Genomic DNA, 21,878 nt, shown 5'->3' on the forward strand with positions numbered 1-21,878 from the left:
TCCTCTAAGAGCACTCTTGGAAGTGTTTCTGGATCCCCAACCGGGAATACAGTTCCCACTCCTATTGTATTATTGTGCCGTTAGTGACACTTAGCCGGGTCTGATGTGTTACATACGGTATTTACCTATATGTATATCTCCTTCCTTATAAAACGGCTGAGGAGGTGGAGGAAGTCTATCAACATTTTATTGGCTTGTACTCTGTGTAGTATGTAATTCAATCTTTTAAATACTTGTCACAGTCTCTTTGGGTAAGTATACCCCATCTCCTTCTGCCTGTAAGGAAACTTGAGGTTTGAAGATGTGGCTTAGCAAATGTTTGATATTTCTGACAGCAAGAATTCATATAGCCAGGCCTGTATGACTCGAAGGCTGGTGCTGTCTTCCTGATGCCTCCCATGCTCCTCCAGTCTTCGCCTCCCCTCTTAATAGGTTTTCAAGGAAATATTTCCTGAATGAATGTATATTAGAAGTCATACAGACTTTAAAGATCTGAAGTATAACCAACACATTTGATAAATGAGCAAACTGAGTTTGAGAGCAGTTTGGCCCCCAGGCCTCTTAATTCACTCAGTAGTTCACTCAGTGTGAAGTGAGATCTATGTGCTGAAGATTGATTTATGCCTTCAAATATCTTACAGTCTAAATGAGGAATACAATTTCATGTTAGCTAACATTTATGGAACCTGGCTGTAAATACACTAACTACTTTAGTCCTTACAACAACCTGATGGCCTAGTATTGCTATCTCCATTTTACTGAGAAAACAAATGGGGGCTCAGAGAGGTTACAGAGTTGGTGTTGGATCTGGCACCAAAATTCAAACCAATGGACTCCAGAGCCCCTGCTCTTAATTCCATTCCCTATGGAAAACTCTTAGACACAGCCATTCCCGAGGTAATCACTATTGGAGGGTAGGGAAAATGCATTAGCTCTGGGATGCCCAGCCCTGAAGAACACTTGAAGTGTTCAAATAAGGCTGATGTGTATATTTTAAGTAATAAGTTGAAGCTACTACAGGCCCACAGAGATATGGGAACCCACAAAAAGTGGTGATGGTAATGATAATGGAAGATGAGACTGGAGAAGGAAACAGTAGACATACATGAAGTATCTTATACGCCATGCCCAGGAGATGAATGTCAATTTTGCTCAGGTCCAACAAGAAGCTGCTGGAGTTAGGAAACTAATATAATGAAGAACTAAGGAGGTGATGGTGGGAGTGGAGATAAGTGGGAAAAGGTACACACACACACACACACACGCGCGCGTGCGCACGTATATATACATAAATGTATATATTCAGTAATACAGTCATGCATCATATAACGATGGGGATATGAGAAATGCATCATTAGGCAATTTCATTGTTGCATGAACATCATGGAGTGTACTTACAAACAGATGGCATAGCCTACTACACACCAAGGCTATGTGGTATATATCATCATATATGCAGCCCATTGTCATCACGTAGCACATGATGGTCCTTAGTGATTGATTAGCATAATGAAGAAAAAATAAAAGCCAAGGGTTATAACTCCAGATTTCTAACTTGAGCAGCCAAGTAGGTGCCCTTCAAGATGATGAAGCAGGAGGAGAAACATGTTCATGGGGGAAATCACACACTGATTAAGGTGTGTTGAGGTGAAGTGCCAGTGGGCTTACATGGAGATGTTTGGGAGATGACTGGTATGTGTGGATCTAAAGCTCAGGAAAGATCTAGGAAGAGACGCCAACTTGGAAGAGACATCAGCAGATGGATGAAGCTACAGAAATGTCTGAGAACACTCATGACAAGTGTTTGGAGTGAGGAAAGGAGAGGGCAGAAAGAAGAACCTGGAGAAAAACTTCATGTTGGGGACTCTCCTGGTGTCTTTTCCATCACCCCACAGAACTTTTCCTTACCTTCCAGTTTCTAATCAAAGCAAATAAAGACACACACCTTTATCCATTGGGTTTATTTGCCAAGAACTGTAATTCTGGATCTAGTGGACATCCCTTTTTTGGTTAAACTGTCACTAAAGGGTCAGGGAGACAACTTCAGAATTTGGGCTGTGAGAGGGGTAAGCATGGAGAAAGGCTGGGATGGTGGTTGGAGGGGCTCAGCCCCTCAGGAGTAACTGCCTGGCCCTCCTAGGGGGATGACGAAGACCGAGATGTCATCCCCGGAACCCAGCTTGTTGTTAGGGAGACGCCAGCCACGGTCCCGGGGGGTGCCCCGGGCCCCCAGGACCAGAGCTTGGGCCAGAGCTGTATACCTGCCAGAGCACATGTGCACATTCATGTATATGGGAAAATAGATACAGAGGCCCACATGTGGGTTCCCAAGCATTGCTTCCTTTTGCCTTTTGCCAATGCCATCCCCTTACCATCATGCCATGCAACCCCTACCTGCTGGGGTCATTGGGTTCATAGGCCGACAGCACCCTGTCCACAGTGGCAGCTACCTCACAGTCACTGGTGACATCCCACAGACCATCTGTTCCCAGGACTAGCACATCATCCGGACAATGCTCATACTGTGTCAGGTCATATACTCGTACCTGGTGGGGAAAGAGTGTAGAGAGGATTGAGGTGTGGAGTTTGCTGGACAGGGAGCTTGGGGATAAAGGGACCCTGGATGAAAGCCAGCCTGAGACCCACAGAAGAGGGAAGGTATAGTTAAGGGGGCCCCCATAGAACTCACCTCAGGGAAGCAGGAGAGGAAAGGCTTGATGGGCAGGGTAGAACTGCAGACCTTAAGGTTGTGGTCTCCCAATCCCCGGGTTACCCCAATAGTGGCCATTACTCGGGCCTGAGGGAAACATGGGGGAGGGTGCTGCTATTTAGTCCTCTGCTGGGCTCTCTGAAACCACAGAACCCTCCCACACCTACCCTCAGGTAGAACCTCCACCTCCCTAGACAAGTTGTGGTGGGTCCTCCTGCCCTCTCCCACCTCTACCATGGAGTTTACCTTTTTGCCCTCCCCACAGACCAGAGGAAACCTGAGGTCCTCCAGCTCGATCTTTTTGTAGGCCCTGGGGAGGGGGGAGTAGAGGAGGCATCACCTGGGCATCAAAGCCCCTCTCTTCTAGGAGTCACACACCCTCACAGAAAACCCTTAGAAGGGCCACATCCCCCAACTCCCAGCTTGGCCCAGCCTTCAGCTTCCACCTTGCTACTGGTGAGGGACTGGTGGGGTTGCCATGGGAACAGCCCAGCTCTGAGGGAAGTGTTACCAGCCAGTCATGTTCTGGTCCCGGTACAGCATCTTCTGCCCCAGCTCCTTGGGCTGAACTCTGCGAGGGAACTCCAGGTGGGTGAATTCACCACCCAGCAGCTCTGGTTTCAGGAAGCCCTGGGATTGAGAATGGCCAGACAGAGCAAAGGGCCAGAGGACGTTACACTCACAGCATACCCTGGTACAATACATAGATGATGTTAATTTTTTTTTTTTCTTCTTTTGTAGTAATGGGGATTGAACCCAGGGGTGCTTTATCATTGAGCTACATCCCCAGCCTTTTTTATTTTTTATTCTGAGACAGGGTCTTGCTAATTTGTTGAGGCTGGCTTTGAACTTGTACTCCTCCTGACTCAGGATCCCAAGTTGCTGGAATTACAGGTGTTCAACACTATACCCAGCTAGATATTTATTATAGCAGACCTTTAAGTAAAGGTTCACATGCCACATGCTATTCTGATATTAACACAAATTAACTCATTTACTCTTCACACAACCCACGAGGCAGGAACTGTTGCTGTACAGAGAGGTTAAGGGAATTGTCAAAGGTCACACAATTAGCAGAGAAAACAAACCAGGATTCAGTAACCAAGCAGTCGAGTTCCAGGGCCCAGGGGCCTTTGCTGTTCCCTTCCCCCCACCTCTGACTTTACTTCCTTCCTCAGCTGGGGCCACAGTGGGTATCCAGGCCAGCTCAGCCTCCTTCCTGTGGCATTATCCCATGGGCTCAGCCCTGCACTCCATAGTCCACACAGCTGTCTTCCCAGGAAGCTCCCAGTAGGGAGTGTTCTGTGTTTGGTGGTGGTGGTGGTGGTGTGTGTGTGTGTGTGCATGTGTGTGAGAGAGAGTTCTCAGGAACACAGGGTGCAGAGAGGCACAAGAACCAGTAAACAATGGGGGTAGGAAGTTTGGTTCCTACTTACAAGCAGCTGAAGACGCTGGCGCTCAGTCTCCGGGGTAAACTCCCGGGACATTGGAATGATTTCACCATTCCGGACAATGATGGCCCTGCCCAGAGACAGAAAAGGCCTGGCTCTCCTCAGCCCCCTTCATAGATAATTCCAGAGGGACCAGGCCTTCCACTTAGGGTTCCTTGCCCAGGACTCCATCTTTCCTCTCCTTGTGGATATTTCAGGCCTTTCTTTGTATCTATTGTCCCCCAAACCCCTTCAATCTTTGATTTTAAATTTTTTTTTTTTTTTTTATGGTACTGGGGATGGAACCCAGGAGAGCTTTACCACTGAGCTATATCCCCAGCCCTTTTTATTTTGTTTTTAGACAGGGTCTTATTAAGTTGTCGAGGTTGACCCTGAACTTGTGATCCTCCAGCCTCAGCCTCCTGAGTTGCTGGGGTTACAGGCACGTGCCACCATGCCAAGTCCAATCTTTGACTTTTAACCCCCACCACCTCACTCTTTATTCCCCATCCTAGAAAGTGCTGCCCCTGCCCAAGCTCTCCTCTTCCATACCTGCTGTCACCTGCATTGGCCACATACACCTTGCCTAGCAGGTACACCACAACCAGTGCACAGCAGCCCCCCTCCACTTGGTGACCACGCCGCTCCCGCTCCTGAGCCATCTGCTCATCCTGCCAAGTGAGGAAGGGTCAAGAGGGAGGAGAGTGAAAGAAGAGTCTGCAGACACAGAGTCACCCTCCCCACTCCCATCTGCAGAAATCATCTGGCCCAGCCAGACCACACTGGAAAGCAGTGAAATACATGGAAACTGTCCCTTCTGCCTCCCCTCAGAACCAAATTCTTCTCTGGCTTTCAAAGGTATTGTGGATTCTCAGGGTCAGCCCCTGAGGCCACCTGACTCTCCACATAGAGTTGGCCAGAGTGTCTGCTGAGCCAGCCTTTGGCCCACGCCACCCACTCACCATGAGCTGGAAGGCATTCTCAATGGCCCCTACTACCAGGCTTTCATGGGTCACTTCCTTCTGCGAAGACAAGCAGGACTGAGAACCAATCAAGTGAGAAGAATCGGAGGAATCTGGGGTCCCCGAAGTGCATGGGAGGCAGAGGGGAGGTGGAGAGGGGTCTTGAAGTATTTCTACTAGGTCCTTTAGTTGCTCCCGGATGTGGCGATGCAGGAGCCGGGAGGCCATTTCAGCAGCTCCACCCCCAGCATGCCCATCAAACAGGCCCCAATAGTAGAAGCAGAGTCCCTGGTGGAGGAAAAGGTGAAGGTGAGTAAATTTGTGTGTGTGTGTGTGTGTGTAGTATAGGGAGAAGAACAAGACTGTAGGCATCCATATAAATATCAGAGAGGCAAGTCCAATGTTGGCATTACAGGCAAATTAGATTTATTCAATTATTCACCCAGGGCACACTGTGTGTCAAAAGAAAGTCTCAAAAAAGCCAAATTCAGAGGACAAAAGATACAAAAATCAGCATCAGTGATTAATTAAATTATCCATAAATACCCAAACATCTACATTTGAAGTAGAAAAGTAAACATTCATCTGACATGGCAGAATTTAGTGAATCAATGCCAAGTAAGGGTTCTGTGGCAAACACAGAAAGCTAGTGACTTAGGAGGCAGTTGTTCCAGGTCTCAGATATAAAACCAGATGCTTGAAATCCCTAAGGAGAAGTGTCTGTGTCTCTGGAGTCTAGGAGAGGGGGCTGAGGTCTTACCTGGTCTCGGTTAGGCTCCCTAGGGGCCCCTGTAACACTCCTCCGTCCTTCCACATACACCACTTCACAGCAAGCCTGGTCCTCATTGTGCCGGCTCTTGCCAGCATTGATGACCCTGCCAGGCCAGAGTGACCACATCAGGTTGGACACTAGATCAGGTCCTGGAATAACCCCCACCTAGACACACACATCCTCCCCTGCCTGCTGGCCAAGCTGAGAAAGGTCACAGCCACCTGGGATCCAGGCCAGAGAGAAAAGGAACAGGGAGGGCTGACAAGGAGTACTGTCTGGGTGGCAGGCCCTACTTCATAGAAAGGTAGACAGTAGCACCTGCCTGCCTCAGTTCCCCCAATTCTTGGCAAAGGAGGCTCCCTCAGGGGTTCTGCTAGAGAAGACAAGAAGGGGATAGGAAGTTCCCCTGCTAACTAAGACCCTACATTCCATCTCCAACCTCAGTCAGTTCTCCCAGTACTTTGTCCCCAGCACCCCACAACTCACAGGCACACCACCCTCACCCTAAAACTACCCAGTAAAAGTTTCTGCCTCTTTTTGGCAGTGAGGAAGTGCTTCAGCTCAGATCCGGAAAGAGGAATTGAAATAAGAGTAGAGTGTAGGCCCACCTGGACTGGGCAGGAACCACTTAACCACAAACTCTTCCCTTGTAGGAAGCTAAAAACGGTGGCGGTGGGGCCACGGGACCACCAGCCACCTCTCTCAGCGATCCCAGTGTCCCCATCTCCCTCAGGGCTCGGCTTTCCGGTAGATGCATTAAAAATACACGCAGCCTAGGAGCACGCCCGCTGCCCGGGTCAAGGGGTCTATTTCCTTGATCTGCCAGCGTCCGTAGGTCCCTCCGAGAGAACGTCGTCCAAAGGGTACCCTCCCGCTGCCGTGGGCTGCCCCCTCCCCCGCCCTGGGAGGCCGGCGGCCTTCTGGTGTTGGGCTATTTCTGGGTGTGGAGGGGGAGGGGAACGGTAAGAGGGACAGGGAACTGGGGCTCTAGGGCTGGGAAGCTGCTGAGTGAGTCTTTCCAAACGCTATCTCCCTGTTAGAAGGAACCCCGCTCCTTCTTGAACAACCGCCCCCACCCCGCAGTCCCTTAGCCTTTAAACTGCCGGGCCGCGACTAAGAACTGGCCAACTCATCCTTGGCCCGGCCCTCCACCCTCTAAGCTCTGGGAGACAACGGGGTCCTGAGGCGATGAGAGTGAGGGCGATCAACGAGTTACAAGGTCCTAAGGAAGGTGAGTCTGGCTGCACCCGATTGGAGAGAGGGCCCGGAGTGGGTGGGGCCCGAAGCCCACAGGATTGCAAAGGTCCGGGGGAAAGGGGGCTCCTGGATCCAAGCGCGGCACGGGGGACGCATCCCTGGAGTGGGGATGTAGAGTTGGGGAGGGGTGGGAGTCCCGTCCAGGTTTGGGTGCCCCGTGGGGGGGCGCTCACTCGGCGTAGCCCGTGCTCCAGGGTAGGCGGCGGCCCCTGTCCGGGGGGCTTTGCACAGCCCGGCCCGCGTGGTCGTCGGCGCGTCGCAGACCCCCGGGACTCAGCTGCAGAAAGGTCGGTCTGGAGAAGCTCGCTCGAGCCTCTACGGTCTTCGCGGATGCTCCGCTCCCGCTCCCAGGCCTCGCTGGAGGGCTCTTGGGCGTTTCTGGAGCGGCGGCCGGTGGCGCCGAGGTAGCATTGGTCAGGTCCGGGGATTTGGGGCGCGGAGGTGAAGCGCCCCCGGAGCTCACCAGGTGCGCCACCGCCGAGCGCACCCGGTTTAGCATGCTGCCTCCCTGCCCCGCCCTCGGCCGTGGCCCCGCCCCACTCAGGCCCCGCCCCTAGGGCTCGGCGTGGGCGGTGCTCGCTCTAGTTGGCCCTTTCAGGCCATTGGCTCCCAGCCGGTTGGGCCGGTGGGGGGCAAAACTTCCCCTAGCTGTAGGCCACCCCGGGAACCGTCCCACCTGCTCCCCGCATCTTCTCCGCCTCATTCCGGCTTCGTCCCGCCGCAGTTTTTCAGGAGAAGGGTTCGCTGTGAGAGGGAGTCTGAGAGAAGGAAATTGTATTTCAGTCGTGCTGTAGGATAGACATCAGCTAGACCTTCCCTATTGTGACGAGGGTGGGGGAGGCCGTCTTCCCGCTCCTGGTTCGGGTTGGTGATTGCCTGCAGGGCAACGGAGTTGATGACTTCAGAGCGAATCAGCCGCTTCGGGGCCGCTGGGTGTGAAACAGCTGGTGTGACAACACCTCTGACTGGAGCTCCTGGGGTGAGAGTGAGAGCAGCGAGCTGGTGCTGGGTGAAGGCAATGGTAACCATGCAAGTCACAGCCGACCCCCTTGAATCAGAGAGCCTAGGTAAATTCCTGGACTCTTGACGGTACTGTTATCTTTGAAAGCCACTTCCACGTGCGGAAAAGCGGTTGCCACTCACACCCCACTTACTTTCCCAGAACCTTTCCTCTGCACCCACATTTAGACTTTCACCAGTTAGTAAGGATAACAACATAAAATAATAATTAAATACCGTTTATGGAGGACCTCCTGGACAGTAGGCCTTTTTCAAAGCACATTCTGTACATTTGATCACTTATACCGCACACCAGTTTTACGAATGAGACAGGACGTGCCCGGAGACGTCATACAGCCATTGAGAGATTCACACCCACGTCAGTCTCCTGACACCAAAACCCGATTCTGACTTAAGAACCCCGATGATTTCTTTCAGTCAGGGAGGGAAAGTTAGGAAGATGATGATGGCAGTTGGAGGAATGGGGTTCCTCCGCTGCAATCCTCCTCGCAGAAGCTGTGTCCCCGGATGCTAAGCAAGTTTTCTGACGCCAGGGGGAGACAGAGGCCATGTTAAGCGCCTGCTTGGGCAGCTTAAAAAGCCCTCTTGCACCAGGGAGGATAGATGCTTGTTCTTTCTACCTTCTGCCTCTTGGGGAGTGTGGTACTGACCTGACCTGGGAAGAGCTCTATTCCTGAACATGGTGTCAGGGAATAGATCATTCTAGGCCCCAGAAACACCACCCAACACAGTTCAAATGAGGCCAAGGCCTCTGTGGTCATAATGCAAGTTGGGGTAACCATCACAGGTCACTGGAATCCAGTTCATGGTTGGGACACCACCTCTGAGCTCTGTCCACTGGGTGCTTACTGACCCCCAGGCTAAACTGTCCCCCAGGCTACTCTGTCCCCCAGGCTAAACTGTGCTCCCAAAAGGGGTGACTTTCCTAGCAGCTTCCAAATAAAAATTCTACAATGGTCATACAGGCATATGGACTTGCTGCAATTATGCCTGAGCTTTGGGCAGAGAGCAAGGGAAAATTAAGTCATAAGAGGGAAAAAACATCAGACCCCAAAACACATAGAGCAGCAAAGACAGGGACGAAGAAAACACTGTTGCTTGTTATGGGTGTTCCCCTCCTGTTTGAGAAAAACTGGAGCCAGCTCTCTGATAAATGGCATAACATCACTGGCAAGTCAAAGACTGAGGAAAAATATGTCTCCTGGCTATTTTTATTATTCAGTGTTTCTGGGACAGTTTACTTATCACTTCTCAGTGTCACACAGCTCCTTATTCCCTGCTCTTCCCAGCATTTTGCAGTGGCTGCAAAAATAGGCCACAGAGCTAGGGCCTGGAGACCCCTTGCTTCTGCACCAGATGATCACCAGGGAAGTCAGAGGCTTCCTTGGGCTGCTGAAAAACACCCCAGCCCAACCCAAACCCTAGGACCTTCATCTCCCTGAGCCATTCACCTATTCCCGGCACCATCACAACTCCTCCATCCTCAGACTGCCCCAGACCTGGTAAGGAGGTCATCACCCCTATCCATCCCAAGGTGGCAGAAGGTAAGAGGAAAAAGGTAGCAGGGTGGGAAGAAGTAAACTGGTAGGATGTTTTTCTCGCCTGAGACTGATGACACTGATCAATGTTTAGCCAGGGAGGGGAACTGGATAGCCTCAAGACAGTACCCTTTCTCCCAGTCTACATGTAGGCTCAAGGCCTAGAACTGGTTATTTTTATTATTCAGTGTTTTAGGGGTAGTTTACTTACCATTTCTTCCTCCTTGTCTTTTTCCTCCATATTATCCCAACCTCAGAGCCCCATTACAGTAAGAGGTGTGTCCTTTCTATGAAGAGAAAAATTCACAGAACACCTATGCCCTTCATTTGTTTAATACTTTTCACATACAAAATATAACCCTATAAAGAATTATACAATTGCCAGGCACAGTGGTGCATGTTTGTAATGCCAGTGACTGGCAAGAAGATTGGCAAGTTTGAGGCCAGCCCTAGCAATTTAGTAAGGCCATAAGTAACTTAATGAGACCCTGTTTAAAATTTTTAAAAAAAGGACCAGTACCAGTGGTAAAACACCCCTGGGTTAAATCCCCAGTACCTAAATAAATAAATGTAATGGACATCACATTACATTTTTCTGATGCAGACACTGGGTCCCAGAATTTGGTTCCCAAGTTGAGACTCACACCCATCATCCATAGGGACCATTCACCAGCCTATTACCACCCTTGTTCCTGGCACTAAGGGCACCATTTCTGGGGTAGTAATATTTACTATTGCCTTCCAGATATCAATCTAGGAGAGTACTGCTGAAAAGAACTTCGTGGCTGGGTCTGATGGTGACTGTTTGTAATCCTGCTGACTCCAGAGGCTGAGGCAGGAGGATCACAAGTCTTGGCAATTTAGCAAGGCCTCTTCTATACACCCTGCTGTCATGTATATCTAAAAACAACACTATATATACCCCCCCCCCAAAAAAAGGACCTTGTCTTAAAATAAAAAAATAAAAAGGATCAGGGATGTAACTCAATAGAGGGCCCCTGAGATCAAGCCCTAGTAGGGGGAGGGCCAGGAACACCTTTGGGCAACCATGGAAATGTTCTATATCTGCTCTGCCTGATACAGTTGTCCCTAATTTCTTGGGGCTACTGGACACTTTAAATAGCACTTGAGTGCTAAGTAAAGTTTTAATGAGTTTAAATCTAAATAATATGTGGCTAGCGACTACCCAGTTGGATAATGCAGTTTTAGAATCTTCAAAGCTGAAGAAACCCTACAGCTCTGGGCAATGACTTCCTCACTTCCAGCCCCCCGCACTTCACATCCCGAGCATCATCTCCTTCCCCTGAACCACAGGACTAGCGCCAGGAGACCTGCGGTGTTTTGGAGGACCTCCTCCGGGTTATCCTGGACTACACCAGCGAGCTGTCCATCTGACTGAACCTGTAGGTTCCTCCCTTCTCTTGCCGTGGACCGCCAGGGGCCGCTGCCTGCCGGCCGTGCCCGCTAGCCCCTCCGAGCGCCCCGCGCTGTCCCGAGGAGGCGGCGGTGCTGGCGCAGGGCTGAAGGAGCGGGGGCGGCACCCGGCGCCGAGGCTGCGGCGGCGGCAGCGAGCTCCCTTGCCTGCAGGCAGGAGGCTCGGAGAGCATCCGACTGAGCTCCGCAGGGCTGTCGGGGTCGGGCCCAGAGTTCCCCGGTGCCCAGAACCCGACCCGCCGTGTCGATGCCGGTTTGGCCAGAGCCTCGCTGTCCTGGGGGCGCAGCAACTTGGTGACGGAAAGAGACAGCGCCCTGGACTAGACGGTATTCAAGCTGGCCGCGCCCGCCACGCGTCTTGGTCCCAGATTTAGAAGCATCGAGGACCTCAGGCCAGCAGGTTTAACACTGGGACCTCTGTAGGGCAGGTAGGTCCCAGTGAGAGTGCTCAGAATTTTGGAGGACTGAGTAGACGCTGGAGTTGCGAGAGAGTAGGTTGGGGAAGGTTGGAGGTTTTTGTGGTTCACCTCTTCAACCCCTTGGCGTGCCGGCTGCTCACTCAGTCTCACCATAGCATGGATTGGAGCTTGGGGAAAACAGTCTGGGAAACTGAGGAAGAGCACAGAAGTTGAAGAACAATTCCCAGAAGCTTTCTGCAGTTTACCCTGAGGGAGGAATAATAGAATGCTAGAGATCCTGGACCTAAATCCTCTCCCCTCCCCCAGGTCTTTTGAGTCTTGGGGTTCACAAGAGAGACGGTTGAGTGGGATTGGAAGGTGTGGAAGCTCAGAAATAGGATCACCTGAGGCAGGCTGAGCAGTAGTTCAGTAGTAGCGCTCTTGCCTAAAGTGTGAGGTCCTGAGTTCAATCCCCGGGACCTCTCACCTGGGAGAAGTTGCATTTGTAATAGTCAAGATGAGATTTCCTGATAGGGTCAGAAAGAGACCTGCTCAGGAAAGAGGGACACCCAGACAGCTGGGGGCAAAACTATCTCCAGGGTATTACTACCACCTCCTACTACCCTCATTCCCTCTTGTAGGCCCCTTGTTGCTGGGAGCTAGGAGGCAGGGTTCTTGTTTTTCCTGGGCCTCACCATCCTGTGTTTCACTCCTACCTCCCTTAGCTAAGAGACTGAAGAAGGAGGAACACTTAGGAAGAACCAAGAAGGTGTTGGGAGCTATGGCCTCTGTGGCTCAGAGACCTGGCACACCCCATTCTAACTCTATGGGGTGAGAATGGGGGTGACAGTGGCAGAATTGAGCCAGCTATATGTAAGTCCAGGAAGCAAGTGCCATGGGGCATTGGTGGTGGAGACAAAGAGGATTCAGGGCTCAGGAATCTTCCCCAAAGGTCTCTTCCAGCAAGAATCTGGTAGATGCTGCTCAGAACCCTCCCCTGATCCTCAGCTCTGTCCCAAGATCAGAGAGATGACAGTGCTGATTCAATGTCACTCCTGTGACATTGAAGTTCCCTGGCCTCTGGTCCCAGGCTCATCCTGACTCTGTGAGGGCCCCTGCACATTTCCAGGGCAGAGGGAGAGACTCTGTCCCTGACTGGAACGGCTTCAGAATTGGACTTTGGCCAGCCCACCCCCTTGCCTTCTCCCAAGCTTTCCTTTACCCCCCACTGGGAACTGGGCTCCCTCTGGACCTCACAACTCACTGAAATCTTTCCTACTTCTCTAGGAGGAGTGAGTCTGAGACCAGCAGCTGAGCAGACTGAGGCTGAAAGACCCCAACAAGAGGTAAGTGAGGAAAAAGTTGAAGATTTGAAGTGGGGGTGGACAGAGATCAGGCATTCTATCCTAAGAGAGCAGCTGGGTCCTGGCATTTGGTGGACTCCCAGAACTATGCTGGCACTTGAGGGAACTCAGCAGTGACCCAAGGGGCTAGCTGAGCAACAGAGGCACTGACCCAGGTCTATCCCTGAGCTTGAGACCCTGCTGCCTCCTGAGACTGCTTTTGCAGTCTCTTCTAGGACTGGGCAGCTCCCAGTCATTTGGGGCCTCTACTTCCCCCCTGGAATTCCCTCCATTTCTAGCCCACCCTCTGGAACACATTTGGGAGCTTGAACCACCAAGGCTGAAGGAGGAGGAAGAAAAGGGGAAGAGTGTGGTGCAGAAGCAAGGTGGTATAGAGGGCATAGGGAAGGTTGCTGGACTCTGACCCCTGCCACCCACATGCTGCCTGACCATGGCCAAATCATTGGACTTCCATTAGCCTTGTTTTCATTTTTCCTTTTTAAATTTAAATTTTGTTTAAATTAAATGGTCACTACATTCCCCAGGTTTGAAACTCAAAAAGTCAAAGAGCAGGGAGTGGTGGTGCCCACCTATTATCCCAGCAACTCTGGAGGCTGAGGCAGGAGGATGCAAGTCGGAGGTCATCTTCAGCAACTTAACAAGGTCTTAAGCAATTTTGTGAGACCCTGTCTCAGAATAAATAAATAAGTAAAAAAGGACCAGGGGGATGTGGCTCAGGGTTAAGTACTTCAGTCCCTGGTACAAAAAACCAGAAAGTGTAAAAAAGAAATTGGGAGAAAAATAAGTCATCCTTCTCAACCAACCAGTTTCCCTTCTTAATGGGTTATTCCAGTGTACATTTTCCATAGCTAACTTTTTGGCATTTTTGTTTTGTTTTATGGTTATGTATTTATTTATTTATTTTTGCGGTACTAGTGATAGAACTCAGGGGATACCTCTTTAGCTCTTTTTATTTTATTTTGAGACAGGCTCTCACTAAGTTGCCTAGGCTGATCTCCAACTTGCAATCCTGCCTCAGCCTCCAAAGTTGCTGAGATTTACAGGTACTTGCCACCACACCTGGCTCCAGAGCTTGTTTATGCCTATTTAAGCAGCATAGGTAATCCCTCTCTTTTACACATTTTGTACACATCATCCCACATGTTGCTTTTTCCCCTTCACGGTGGATTATCATTGGAGATCATTGCATGCATCATTATATAAAGCACTTCCCTGTTGTGTTTTCACAGCCGTTTGGAAGAGACTGCATTGGTTCAGAGTCTCTTCAATATATTTAGCTAGTCCTTCACTGGTGGCTGTTTGGGTTTAGTACAGGCTTCCATTTGTTTATCTACAAAATAGGTAATAACGAAGCTACTTTTTGGAATAGTCATGAAGGATTCAAGAGCATGCCTGGGTCAAGAACTCAAAAAAAGTGGGAGCCAGCCTCTTTGTTCCTCCCATGCTGTAGCCCCCTCTAAGACCCCTTTTAAATGCCATCTCCTCCACAGGCTCTCCCTTCCTGCTCCCCTGTTCTCCTGTAGCACCCGTCACTTCCTACGGTGACGTTGTGCCAGTCTGCAAGCTGCCTGGGGATAAGGTGAGCATCTTACCCAGCCTTGCCTCCCGGCGGGCAGAGCACAAAGAAGTGACTGGGGCTGGCACCAGGAGAGCTCCTCCTGCCTGGAGCCATGCAATGTGTGTGTTTCTCTCCACAGGATGAGTGAAAGGGCCGTGCAGAGCTGGAGCCCAGGCGGCTGGCTGCTGGCACTGTGCCTGACGTGGCTGTGGACCCTCCTGGCCTCTGCTTCCTTGCAGCCTCCAACTGCCACAGGTTGCGGGGGGGGGGGGGGGGGGGGGAGTGTCAGGGACGGGGAAGGAGGTTTCCAGGACACCTGGAGAACTGGATAATACCCCACCCTGCTCCACATAGCAATCAGATCTCTGAGGCAGAGTAAAATCCATAGCTTTCAGGGTTTTGGCTCCTCCTCTATTCATCACCTAGGCAACTGCCCCCTTCTGCTATCCCAGACAGGAGAATGCCTGGGCAGACCCACTGCTCTCTGTCCCTTCCAGGCCAGAAGGTGTTCTGCAGGGAGAGAGGCCCTCGGGTGTGGGCTTAAGTCTAGCCTCCTGGCCTAATTCTGGGGTTTTCCTTCTGGGATGGCTAAAGCCTATGTAAGCGGATGATCCTCCCCACGCATTGTAAGCCCTGGGGCCCTTGCCCTCACCCTGAGAAAGCGGGAGGTGGGGGCGGGGCCTGGTGTGGGACTTCAGCTTTCTTCTGCTCTGAGCCCGGGTTCTGCCAAAGGGTGATGAGTGTGGCCTCACTGGGGAGGAACAGGAAGATTTCTTCTGTTTCTCCCTCTCCTGCCATCGGATTTTTCTGTGTGGGCGTATGTGTGTGTGATGCTAGGGATCGAACCCAGACTTGATGCTGTTAGGCAAGTGGTCCACCACTAAGCTATAACCATAGCCCTGGAAATCTCTTAAGTAACCTTACCCCAGTCACGTGCACACCTGTAATCCCAGGGACTCCAGAAGCTGAGGTAGGAGGAGCACAAGTTTGAGGCCAGCCTCAGCAACATAGTGAGACTCTGTCTCCCAATAAAATTAAAAGGGCAGGGGGTGTGGCTCAATGGTACAGGGCTTCTGGGTTCAATCCCTTGTACTTCCCACACAACACACACACACACACAAGGAAAGAAAGAAGGAAAGGCCTTCTCTCAAGCAGGGAGAAGGGGCTCAAGGACCAGCAGGTGGGTGGGAGGGGAGCATGCCTGGGCTGGGGGCCTGATCTTGTGTGGCTGGCCCCATCAGTCCTTGTAAAGCAGGGCACCTGTGAGGTGATTGCTGCTCACCGCTGCTGCAACAGGAACCGCATCGAGGAGCGCTCCCAGACTGTAAAATGCTCCTGCCTTTCTGGCCAGGTGGCTGGCACTACGCGGGCAAAGCCTTCCTGTGTGGATGGTGAGTGAGAAGCCAGGCCTGGGTCAGGGGGACTCTGAGCAGAGAGATAAGGAGGTCTGTTTGGGCCTTGCCATCTGCTGGGGATTCAATTTCATACCCATCTTAGGGCTTTGGTGATAAGAGTCTCAAATGATGGGGCACCCTCTGGGGGACGGGAGGGCAGATATGACCATCTCTGTGTCATAGATATGGCAAGCTCTTGTTATGTGCCTGGCCCACACAGACAAACATGTTCAGCCATACTTCAGGTTTTCTGCTGAACACAGCCCTTCAGACCCGGGCTTCTTCACCTACTGCTCTTTCCCCAGCCTCTTCCACTCGCTCCACTCTCATCCCAGCCCTGCCTTTACAGGGACACGCGTGTTCCGTCACACCACCTTTTCCCACCTCCCCACTCAGACTCCTTTTCTCATGCTTATGTGGCATTTGAGTAACCACACCCACTGTGCTAGCACGCATGCCAGCCTGTGCCCTCCTGGTCTGTGAACCTCTGACATGGTGCACACTTGCTCACACAACAAGCTGAAGGTTGTGCCTCTGTGCCAATGACACGGTTACCTCAGAGGCAACTTCACCTGCCTCCATGTCTCTGATGAGATGCTGAGATCTGTGGGATTAGAGTTGGTAGGGTTAGGCCCCAGGGCCTCAACAGTCTGCCTCTCTGGGCAGCCCAGAGCAGGGGGAAGACAAGGGAAACACAGAACTCAATGCCAGGGGTGTGTGGAACTGTGTCCCTCATTCGCAGACCCCCCTCTTGACTGCACGCTGTGCTCGCAGAGAGCTTAGAGCTGCGCTCCTGCCTCCTGCCCCCACAGCCTCCATCGTCCTGCAGAGGTGGTGGTGTCAGATGGAGCCCTGCCTGCCAGGGGAAGAGTGTAAGGTGCTCCCGGACCTGTCAGGATGGAGCTGCAGCAGTGGACACAAGGTCAAAACCACCAAGGTATCCAGGTGGACACTTCATTCTACTCCTCTTCTTCCCCCTTCACCTGGGGCAGCCGAGGGGCACAGGAGCCCAGGGGTTCCTGGATGGCATGACCCAACGTGGTATCTGTGAGCAGTGAGAATAGCATCCCCAGGTGGTCCCAGGTACAATCTGACTCTGGTGTTAGGGTTCTGGATCCAAAATCCAATGTGTCTTTCTGGCAGATTTTTGATGTTCCATATGCCTCGGTTTCTTTTTGTTGCCTAGAGTAAGTTTGCCTCTTGAAAACATCTGGTCTATGATAACAAAGTGGAGAATTGGGGGAATTATCTAGATAATTCAGGGAGGCATCTCTCCTCCTACCTGAATTTCAGGTATAATAGCTGCTCTGTCCATCACCTCTCCACTCCATCCCCCCACTCCCACCATTATAAACTCTCTACAGTTCATACCTACCTTCCTCTAGTCCAATTGCTCTGTCTGCTGTGACAGTACCCAAGAGGATTATTATTTTCATGGTTTGTTGCCTGCCCCATGAAACAAGGGGTAATTAAAATTTTATCAAAGTTGTTAGCGATTCCATGTGTGTCATGGTTAATCAGTTGCATCTCTTTGTCATCACCATTTATACAGATGAGTGACACTGCAGGGCAAGCCAAGGCACTGCCTTCTGCATTCTGTCCCCATTACCACACAGCAGACAAGCTAACAAATAAAAAAGAGAAAGAAAGGCAGCCTCAGAGTTTCTGAAGAAAGCAAATATTTTCCCAGAGCTCAGAACAAATGGAGCCAGAGCAGGGAGTTTGGCTAGATATAAAACAAAGCATCTTATCTGTAGGCAGGGAAGGGAGAGAGCCATTCTGAGTATACCGAGGTCTAGAAGAGAGTGAGACCTACCACAGAGCTTGTGACATTTGTCACCATGTTATATGTTTGGGGTTGTAGCTCATAAAGCTGATCATCATGCTTGCAATTTGTATAGTGACTCGGAAGCAAATAGTGGGTGAAGTGTGCCTGACTTAGGTTTGCATGGTGCACCTGGCCACTTTCCCAGCCAGAAATGCTTTAGGAGCAAGGGACCAGCAACAATATGACCCACATATCCTGGAGTCTCTGGCGTACTGGAATAGATCCACCTTGCCTTCTCTAACCTTACTCTATTGTTTGCTCTCTAGGTCACACGATAGCTCTTGGAGGTCACAGCTTGGACAGGAGAGGCTTGATTGAGCCCTGGACTGAAGAATGGCATCCAGACATCACCCAGAAACTTTAGAGATTCACTCACCTGGACACGTGCTCCATGTCAAATTCAGCATTAACTCTCTTGATTTTAGTCAAGTTGCTAAACAGATATGAATGGATTTCCAACCACATGCCTAGAGGGCTGTCCTCTGCTAGAGACAAAGAAGGCCAAGACACAGTTCCTGCCCTTAAGGAATATCACATTGAGTTGGGGAATCGAAGACTGATAATCTAGATCATTTATAGTATGTGGTACCATGATTTCTGAACCACCTGCTGTGGGCATGGTAGGAGTTTGGGGATGAAATATTTGTGACTCTCCAGCCACTTCCGGGCTCTCTCCCGTATGCCAGCCCAGTGGTATCTCATTTGGATGGGATTGGATTGACTTGGGGAACGAAAGCAATGGTGAAGCCTGACGACTTTCCAGCAAATCATCTGTAGAGGCATGTCATGTTTGAGCTGTCCACTGGGTATGGAATGCACAGGTCCTTAGAAACAGCCTCATCTAAGTACCTCAGGTTTCTGTTTATTTGCTTATTGTAACAGATAAGAAATCTAGGTATGGTGGTGCACACCTGTAATCCTAGCAACTCAGGGGGCTGAGGCGGGAGGATTGCAAGTTCAAGGATAACCTGGGCCATTTAGCAAGACCCTATCTCAAAATAAAAAGCTGTGAGTGTAGCTTAGTGGTAGAGCACTTGCCTAGCATGTGCAAGACTCTGGGTTCAATCCCTCACATCACACACACACACAAAGAGGAAACAGTCCCAGAGTGATGAGATGATTATCCCAAGAGCTCACAACCTGATCTCTCAAATCTCTAAGGACTGCAAATTTTCATTAGCGTGGACATTGGGATTCCAACCTGGGCCTTCCTTGTTAATTTGATCTCAAGTACCCTACCCTGCAAAGAATTGGCTGGGCAGTAGCAACATTTTTCTTGGAACATACTAGACATTTTAACCAAGTTCATTGTTCTATCTACAATAACCCAGAATCCTCACACATTTGGATGTGGAGACACTTTTTCCACTTTGAGGCCCTAAGTCTCTCAAATTCCAAACAGGCCCCAAGACAGCTTAGAGGTCACTCAGCCCACTTACAGTGGGGACACCCAGTTGGCATACCCATTGCCTGCTGTGACCTATCTCTTTTGTGGTCTTTAGCCTGTGAGACTCTCAGAGGTTCAGTTCTAGGAGAAAGTCTGGGAGGAGGAGTGTAGGGCTCGCCAGAGCCCTGTCCATTAAAGGCACCTGCTGAGGAGGAAGGCTGGAGCCTTTGTCCAGGATTGAAGTCACACCTCTGGCACCATAGAGAACTTGGGGATCACCAGGGCTTTAGGGAGTAGGGTGTCATCAGAAACCAATTGGGATGATACCGCGTTCTGATCCTTAAGAAGGCAAATAAGATGATGATTTGGGACTGAGTCTGAGTTCCTCCCTCTCTGCCTACCTCTTTCTACAGTAGAACCAAGACTGGTCTGTCCCTCACCCCACCTCAGTGAATTTTTTCCTTTTTTGTGTGTGTCTTTGTTTTTGTTTTTTGATAATAGGATGAACAATGGTGCCAGCTTCTCACTGGACTGTAAATATCAGTGCTCTGGCAATTATAATCTGCATACAGCTTGGTGGGGTTATCAGGAAGCTAACCAAAGCCATTGTTGCCTCCTTCAAGGCTGAGAATGGAGCGGGAGGAGGGATTAAGAGGTTGAAACCTACTACTCCTGGAAAGGTCCAGACAGTAAATATTTTAGGCTTTGCAGACCCCATAAATCTCTGTTGGACATCCTTTGTTTTTGTTGTTTGTGATATTTGGTTAAAAAAAAAAAAAACTTTCAAAATTGCAAAAAACCATTAACTCAAGTACAAAAACCAACTCTTGGCCTTTTTCCAAAGGTTACTAACCCCAGTTGAACCTCTGAAGTCAGGCCACATCTGCAGCTTGGGATGGCTCCCCAGCCTCTGGCCAATCCTGGGTTTGGTGGAAACCTGAACTTGAGGGCAGGGGCAGGTTTTGCTTCTCTGTAAATGCTGCTTTAGAGATGGGTAAGTTAATTATTTAGACTACAAGTGAGGCAACTTTAGCAGAGTCAGACAATAAAAGCCTGCTTTTCTGGAGGTCAGGATGTGGGCTCCTCCATTCCTTCCCCACCCTCAAGACTGTGTTCAGGAGGGAGGGACAGGGCTCCAGGCCCCTGCTCATCATAATCCACTACCACCTCATGCACTGGCCAACCTCATTCTCCTACCTTCCCTGGCCTCCCTCACCCCTGCTTCAGAGGAGACCTCTTTCCTTTGACACAGGCTAGAATCTGCCAGTTTATTTTATTAACTCTTCAGGGCCTCCTTTCCTCCAAACCTATTCATATATTTATTTGGAGGGCTTTGAAAGGTATCCTTCGCATGGCCAGAATAGCCCCACTTAAGAGAATCTGATGGAGAAAGGGAGGTGTCCCTCTTCCCAATAGTAACTTCCTGGGATCTTGTTTCCAGCTAAGTTAATATTTGTGTGCATTTTGTAGCTGTACAGTGACAGCCTAGAAATGTAAATCAGTTTCCCTGGCGTTATTGTCTTCCTCTTCTCTCTTTAGTGTGCTGGCCTCTCATATCCTCTGCATTCACAGGCATCAGCTGTGACAGCTTTAGGAAGGTTGCTAGTTACAGATCACGTAGCGGATTTCTGTTGCCTCCTGGCAGTTTCCTTAAGGTCTGTGAGTGACATCTTAATTAATGGCCCTAGACAATTGCACAGAGTTGATGCTGTAGCTTCCTAAAACCACAAGCTCACAGCTAGAAGGGATTTTAGAGGTCAGTTAGTTAGCTCCCTCATTTGATAAATAAGGAAAGGGTGGCTTGGAGAGCTTAGGTAATTTTCTGAAGTTACATAGCAGACTGGTGGCATGTTCTGCCCAGTGACCCACCCAGAAGAAGGGTTCTTGCCATTACTGCACATCACATCTTACCCCAAAACTGATGAGAGGCCTGGAAAATAGCCAGGATTTTAGCAAGAATGAATGTGAAGCCTGGTGCCTGTGGTGCACACCTATAATCCCAGCAGCTCAGGAGGTTGAGGCAGGAGAATAGCAAGTTCAAAGCCAGCCTCAGCAATTTAGTGAGGCCCTAAGTAACTTAGACCCTGTTTCTGAATAAAATATAAAATAGGCGAGGGATGTGGCTCAGTGGTTAAGCGCCCCTGGGTTCAATCTCCAGTGAAGAAGAAAGGAGGAGAAGGAGAATACTTAATGTGAAAGATTCTCAACCCTGTGAGTACAAGAGGACAGAAGAAGAATGGAAACATTTAGAGATATACACACAGAAAGAAGGAAGAAGGAGCCGAGTACAGTGGTGCACACATGTAATCCTAGAGAAAGGGGAGGCAGGAGGATCTTAAGTTTAAGGCCGACCTGGGCAACTTAACAAGACCCTGTCTCAAAATAAACAATGAAAAGGGGTGTGAATGTAACGGTGTTAAAGTGCCCCTGTGTTCAATCCCAGTACTGCACCACTCCACCAGAACTTCAAAGCACTAGTGCACAGAACAAGATAAAACAAAACTAATGCCGCCTCAGAGATAATTGATTTTTGCCTTTTCTGGAAGAAATAGAATGGAGTCCCTGTCAACCCCTGACAAACCTGTGAAGCCAGCCCTGATGGCTTCTAGGTTCTTACACTCTGCTACAGGGGTCTGTAAATGAAACTCTATGGGCTACCTTTTCTTGTTAATAAAGTTTTATTAAAACAAATCATGTTTATTTGCTTATTATTGCCTATGACTACTTTTGTGTTATAACAGCAGAGTTGAATTTTTTTAAAGAGACCATATGCCCCACCCCCAAAAAAAACCTAAATAATAATCTGATCCTTTATAGAAAAGTTTT

The 21,878-nt window shown here is 50.0% G+C and overlaps 2 protein-coding genes across 5 annotated transcripts; one reads left to right on the plus strand and one right to left on the minus strand.

Moving 5' to 3' along the window:
• Positions 1 to 1,951: 1,951 nt before the first annotated feature.
• Positions 1,952 to 7,674, minus strand: PPM1J (protein phosphatase, Mg2+/Mn2+ dependent 1J). 3 transcript variants are annotated; one of them, XM_079131618.1, is made up of 10 exons: positions 7,305 to 7,672; positions 5,863 to 5,977; positions 5,103 to 5,390; positions 4,693 to 4,811; positions 4,147 to 4,231; positions 3,222 to 3,340; positions 2,957 to 3,020; positions 2,690 to 2,797; positions 2,395 to 2,546; positions 1,952 to 2,261 (listed from the first exon to the last, which is right to left on the minus strand). In XM_079131618.1, the coding sequence occupies exons 1-10, from the start codon at positions 7,628 to 7,630 to the stop codon at positions 2,114 to 2,116; spliced, it is 1,524 nt and encodes a 507-aa protein (XP_078987744.1). In that variant the 5' UTR covers positions 7,631 to 7,672; the 3' UTR covers positions 1,952 to 2,113. The 3 variants fall into 3 exon arrangements, with proteins under 3 accessions (XP_078987744.1, XP_078987745.1, XP_078987746.1); XM_079131619.1 differs by lacking the exon at positions 4,147 to 4,231 and having other exon boundaries at positions 3,222 to 3,401; positions 7,305 to 7,674; XM_079131620.1 differs by lacking the exons at positions 4,147 to 4,231; positions 4,693 to 4,811 and having other exon boundaries at positions 7,305 to 7,673.
• TAFA3 (TAFA chemokine like family member 3) lies at positions 5,985 to 21,727 on the plus strand. Of its 2 annotated transcripts, XM_079131655.1 has the most exons (8): positions 5,985 to 7,105; positions 10,893 to 11,551; positions 12,809 to 12,867; positions 14,376 to 14,464; positions 14,583 to 14,698; positions 15,685 to 15,834; positions 16,650 to 16,774; positions 17,932 to 21,727. In XM_079131655.1, exons 5-8 carry the CDS (start codon positions 14,584 to 14,586, stop codon positions 17,941 to 17,943), a joined length of 402 nt encoding a protein of 133 aa, XP_078987781.1. In that variant the 5' UTR covers positions 5,985 to 7,105; positions 10,893 to 11,551; positions 12,809 to 12,867; positions 14,376 to 14,464; position 14,583; the 3' UTR covers positions 17,944 to 21,727. The 2 variants fall into 2 exon arrangements, 1 of the variants encoding a protein (XP_078987781.1); XR_013762517.1 differs by lacking the exons at positions 14,583 to 14,698; positions 15,685 to 15,834; positions 16,650 to 16,774; positions 17,932 to 21,727 and having other exon boundaries at positions 11,004 to 11,551; positions 14,376 to 14,469.
• The last annotated feature ends 151 nt before the right edge of the window (positions 21,728 to 21,878 follow it).

Source organism: Sciurus vulgaris (assembly GCF_902686455.1).
Source record: "Sciurus vulgaris genome assembly, chromosome: 1".
NCBI classification, from domain to species: domain Eukaryota; kingdom Metazoa; phylum Chordata; class Mammalia; order Rodentia; family Sciuridae; genus Sciurus; species Sciurus vulgaris.

What these genes read in the sequence shown, in the direction of transcription:
- TAFA3 (XM_079131655.1), top strand. Translation starts at nt 14,584, where the DNA reads ATGAGTGAAAGGGCCGTGCAGAGCTGGAGCCCAGGCGGCTGGCTGCTG. An exon ending in GCAGCCTCCAACTGCCACAG is followed by an intron (nt 14,699 to 15,684) that starts GTTGCGGGGGGG and finishes TGGCCCCATCAG; the next exon opens with TCCTTGTAAAGCAGGGCACC. An exon ending in AAAGCCTTCCTGTGTGGATG is followed by an intron (nt 15,835 to 16,649) that starts GTGAGTGAGAAG and finishes CTGCCCCCACAG; the next exon opens with CCTCCATCGTCCTGCAGAGG.
- PPM1J (XM_079131618.1), bottom strand. Translation starts at nt 7,630, where the DNA reads ATGCTAAACCGGGTGCGCTCGGCGGTGGCGCACCTGGTGAGCTCCGGG. An exon ending in GGGAGCCTAACCGAGACCAG is followed by an intron (nt 5,391 to 5,862) that starts GTAAGACCTCAG and finishes TTCCTCCACCAG; the next exon opens with GGACTCTGCTTCTACTATTG. An exon ending in TCTGTGGGGAGGGCAAAAAG is followed by an intron (nt 2,798 to 2,956) that starts GTAAACTCCATG and finishes TGTTTCCCTCAG; the next exon opens with GCCCGAGTAATGGCCACTAT.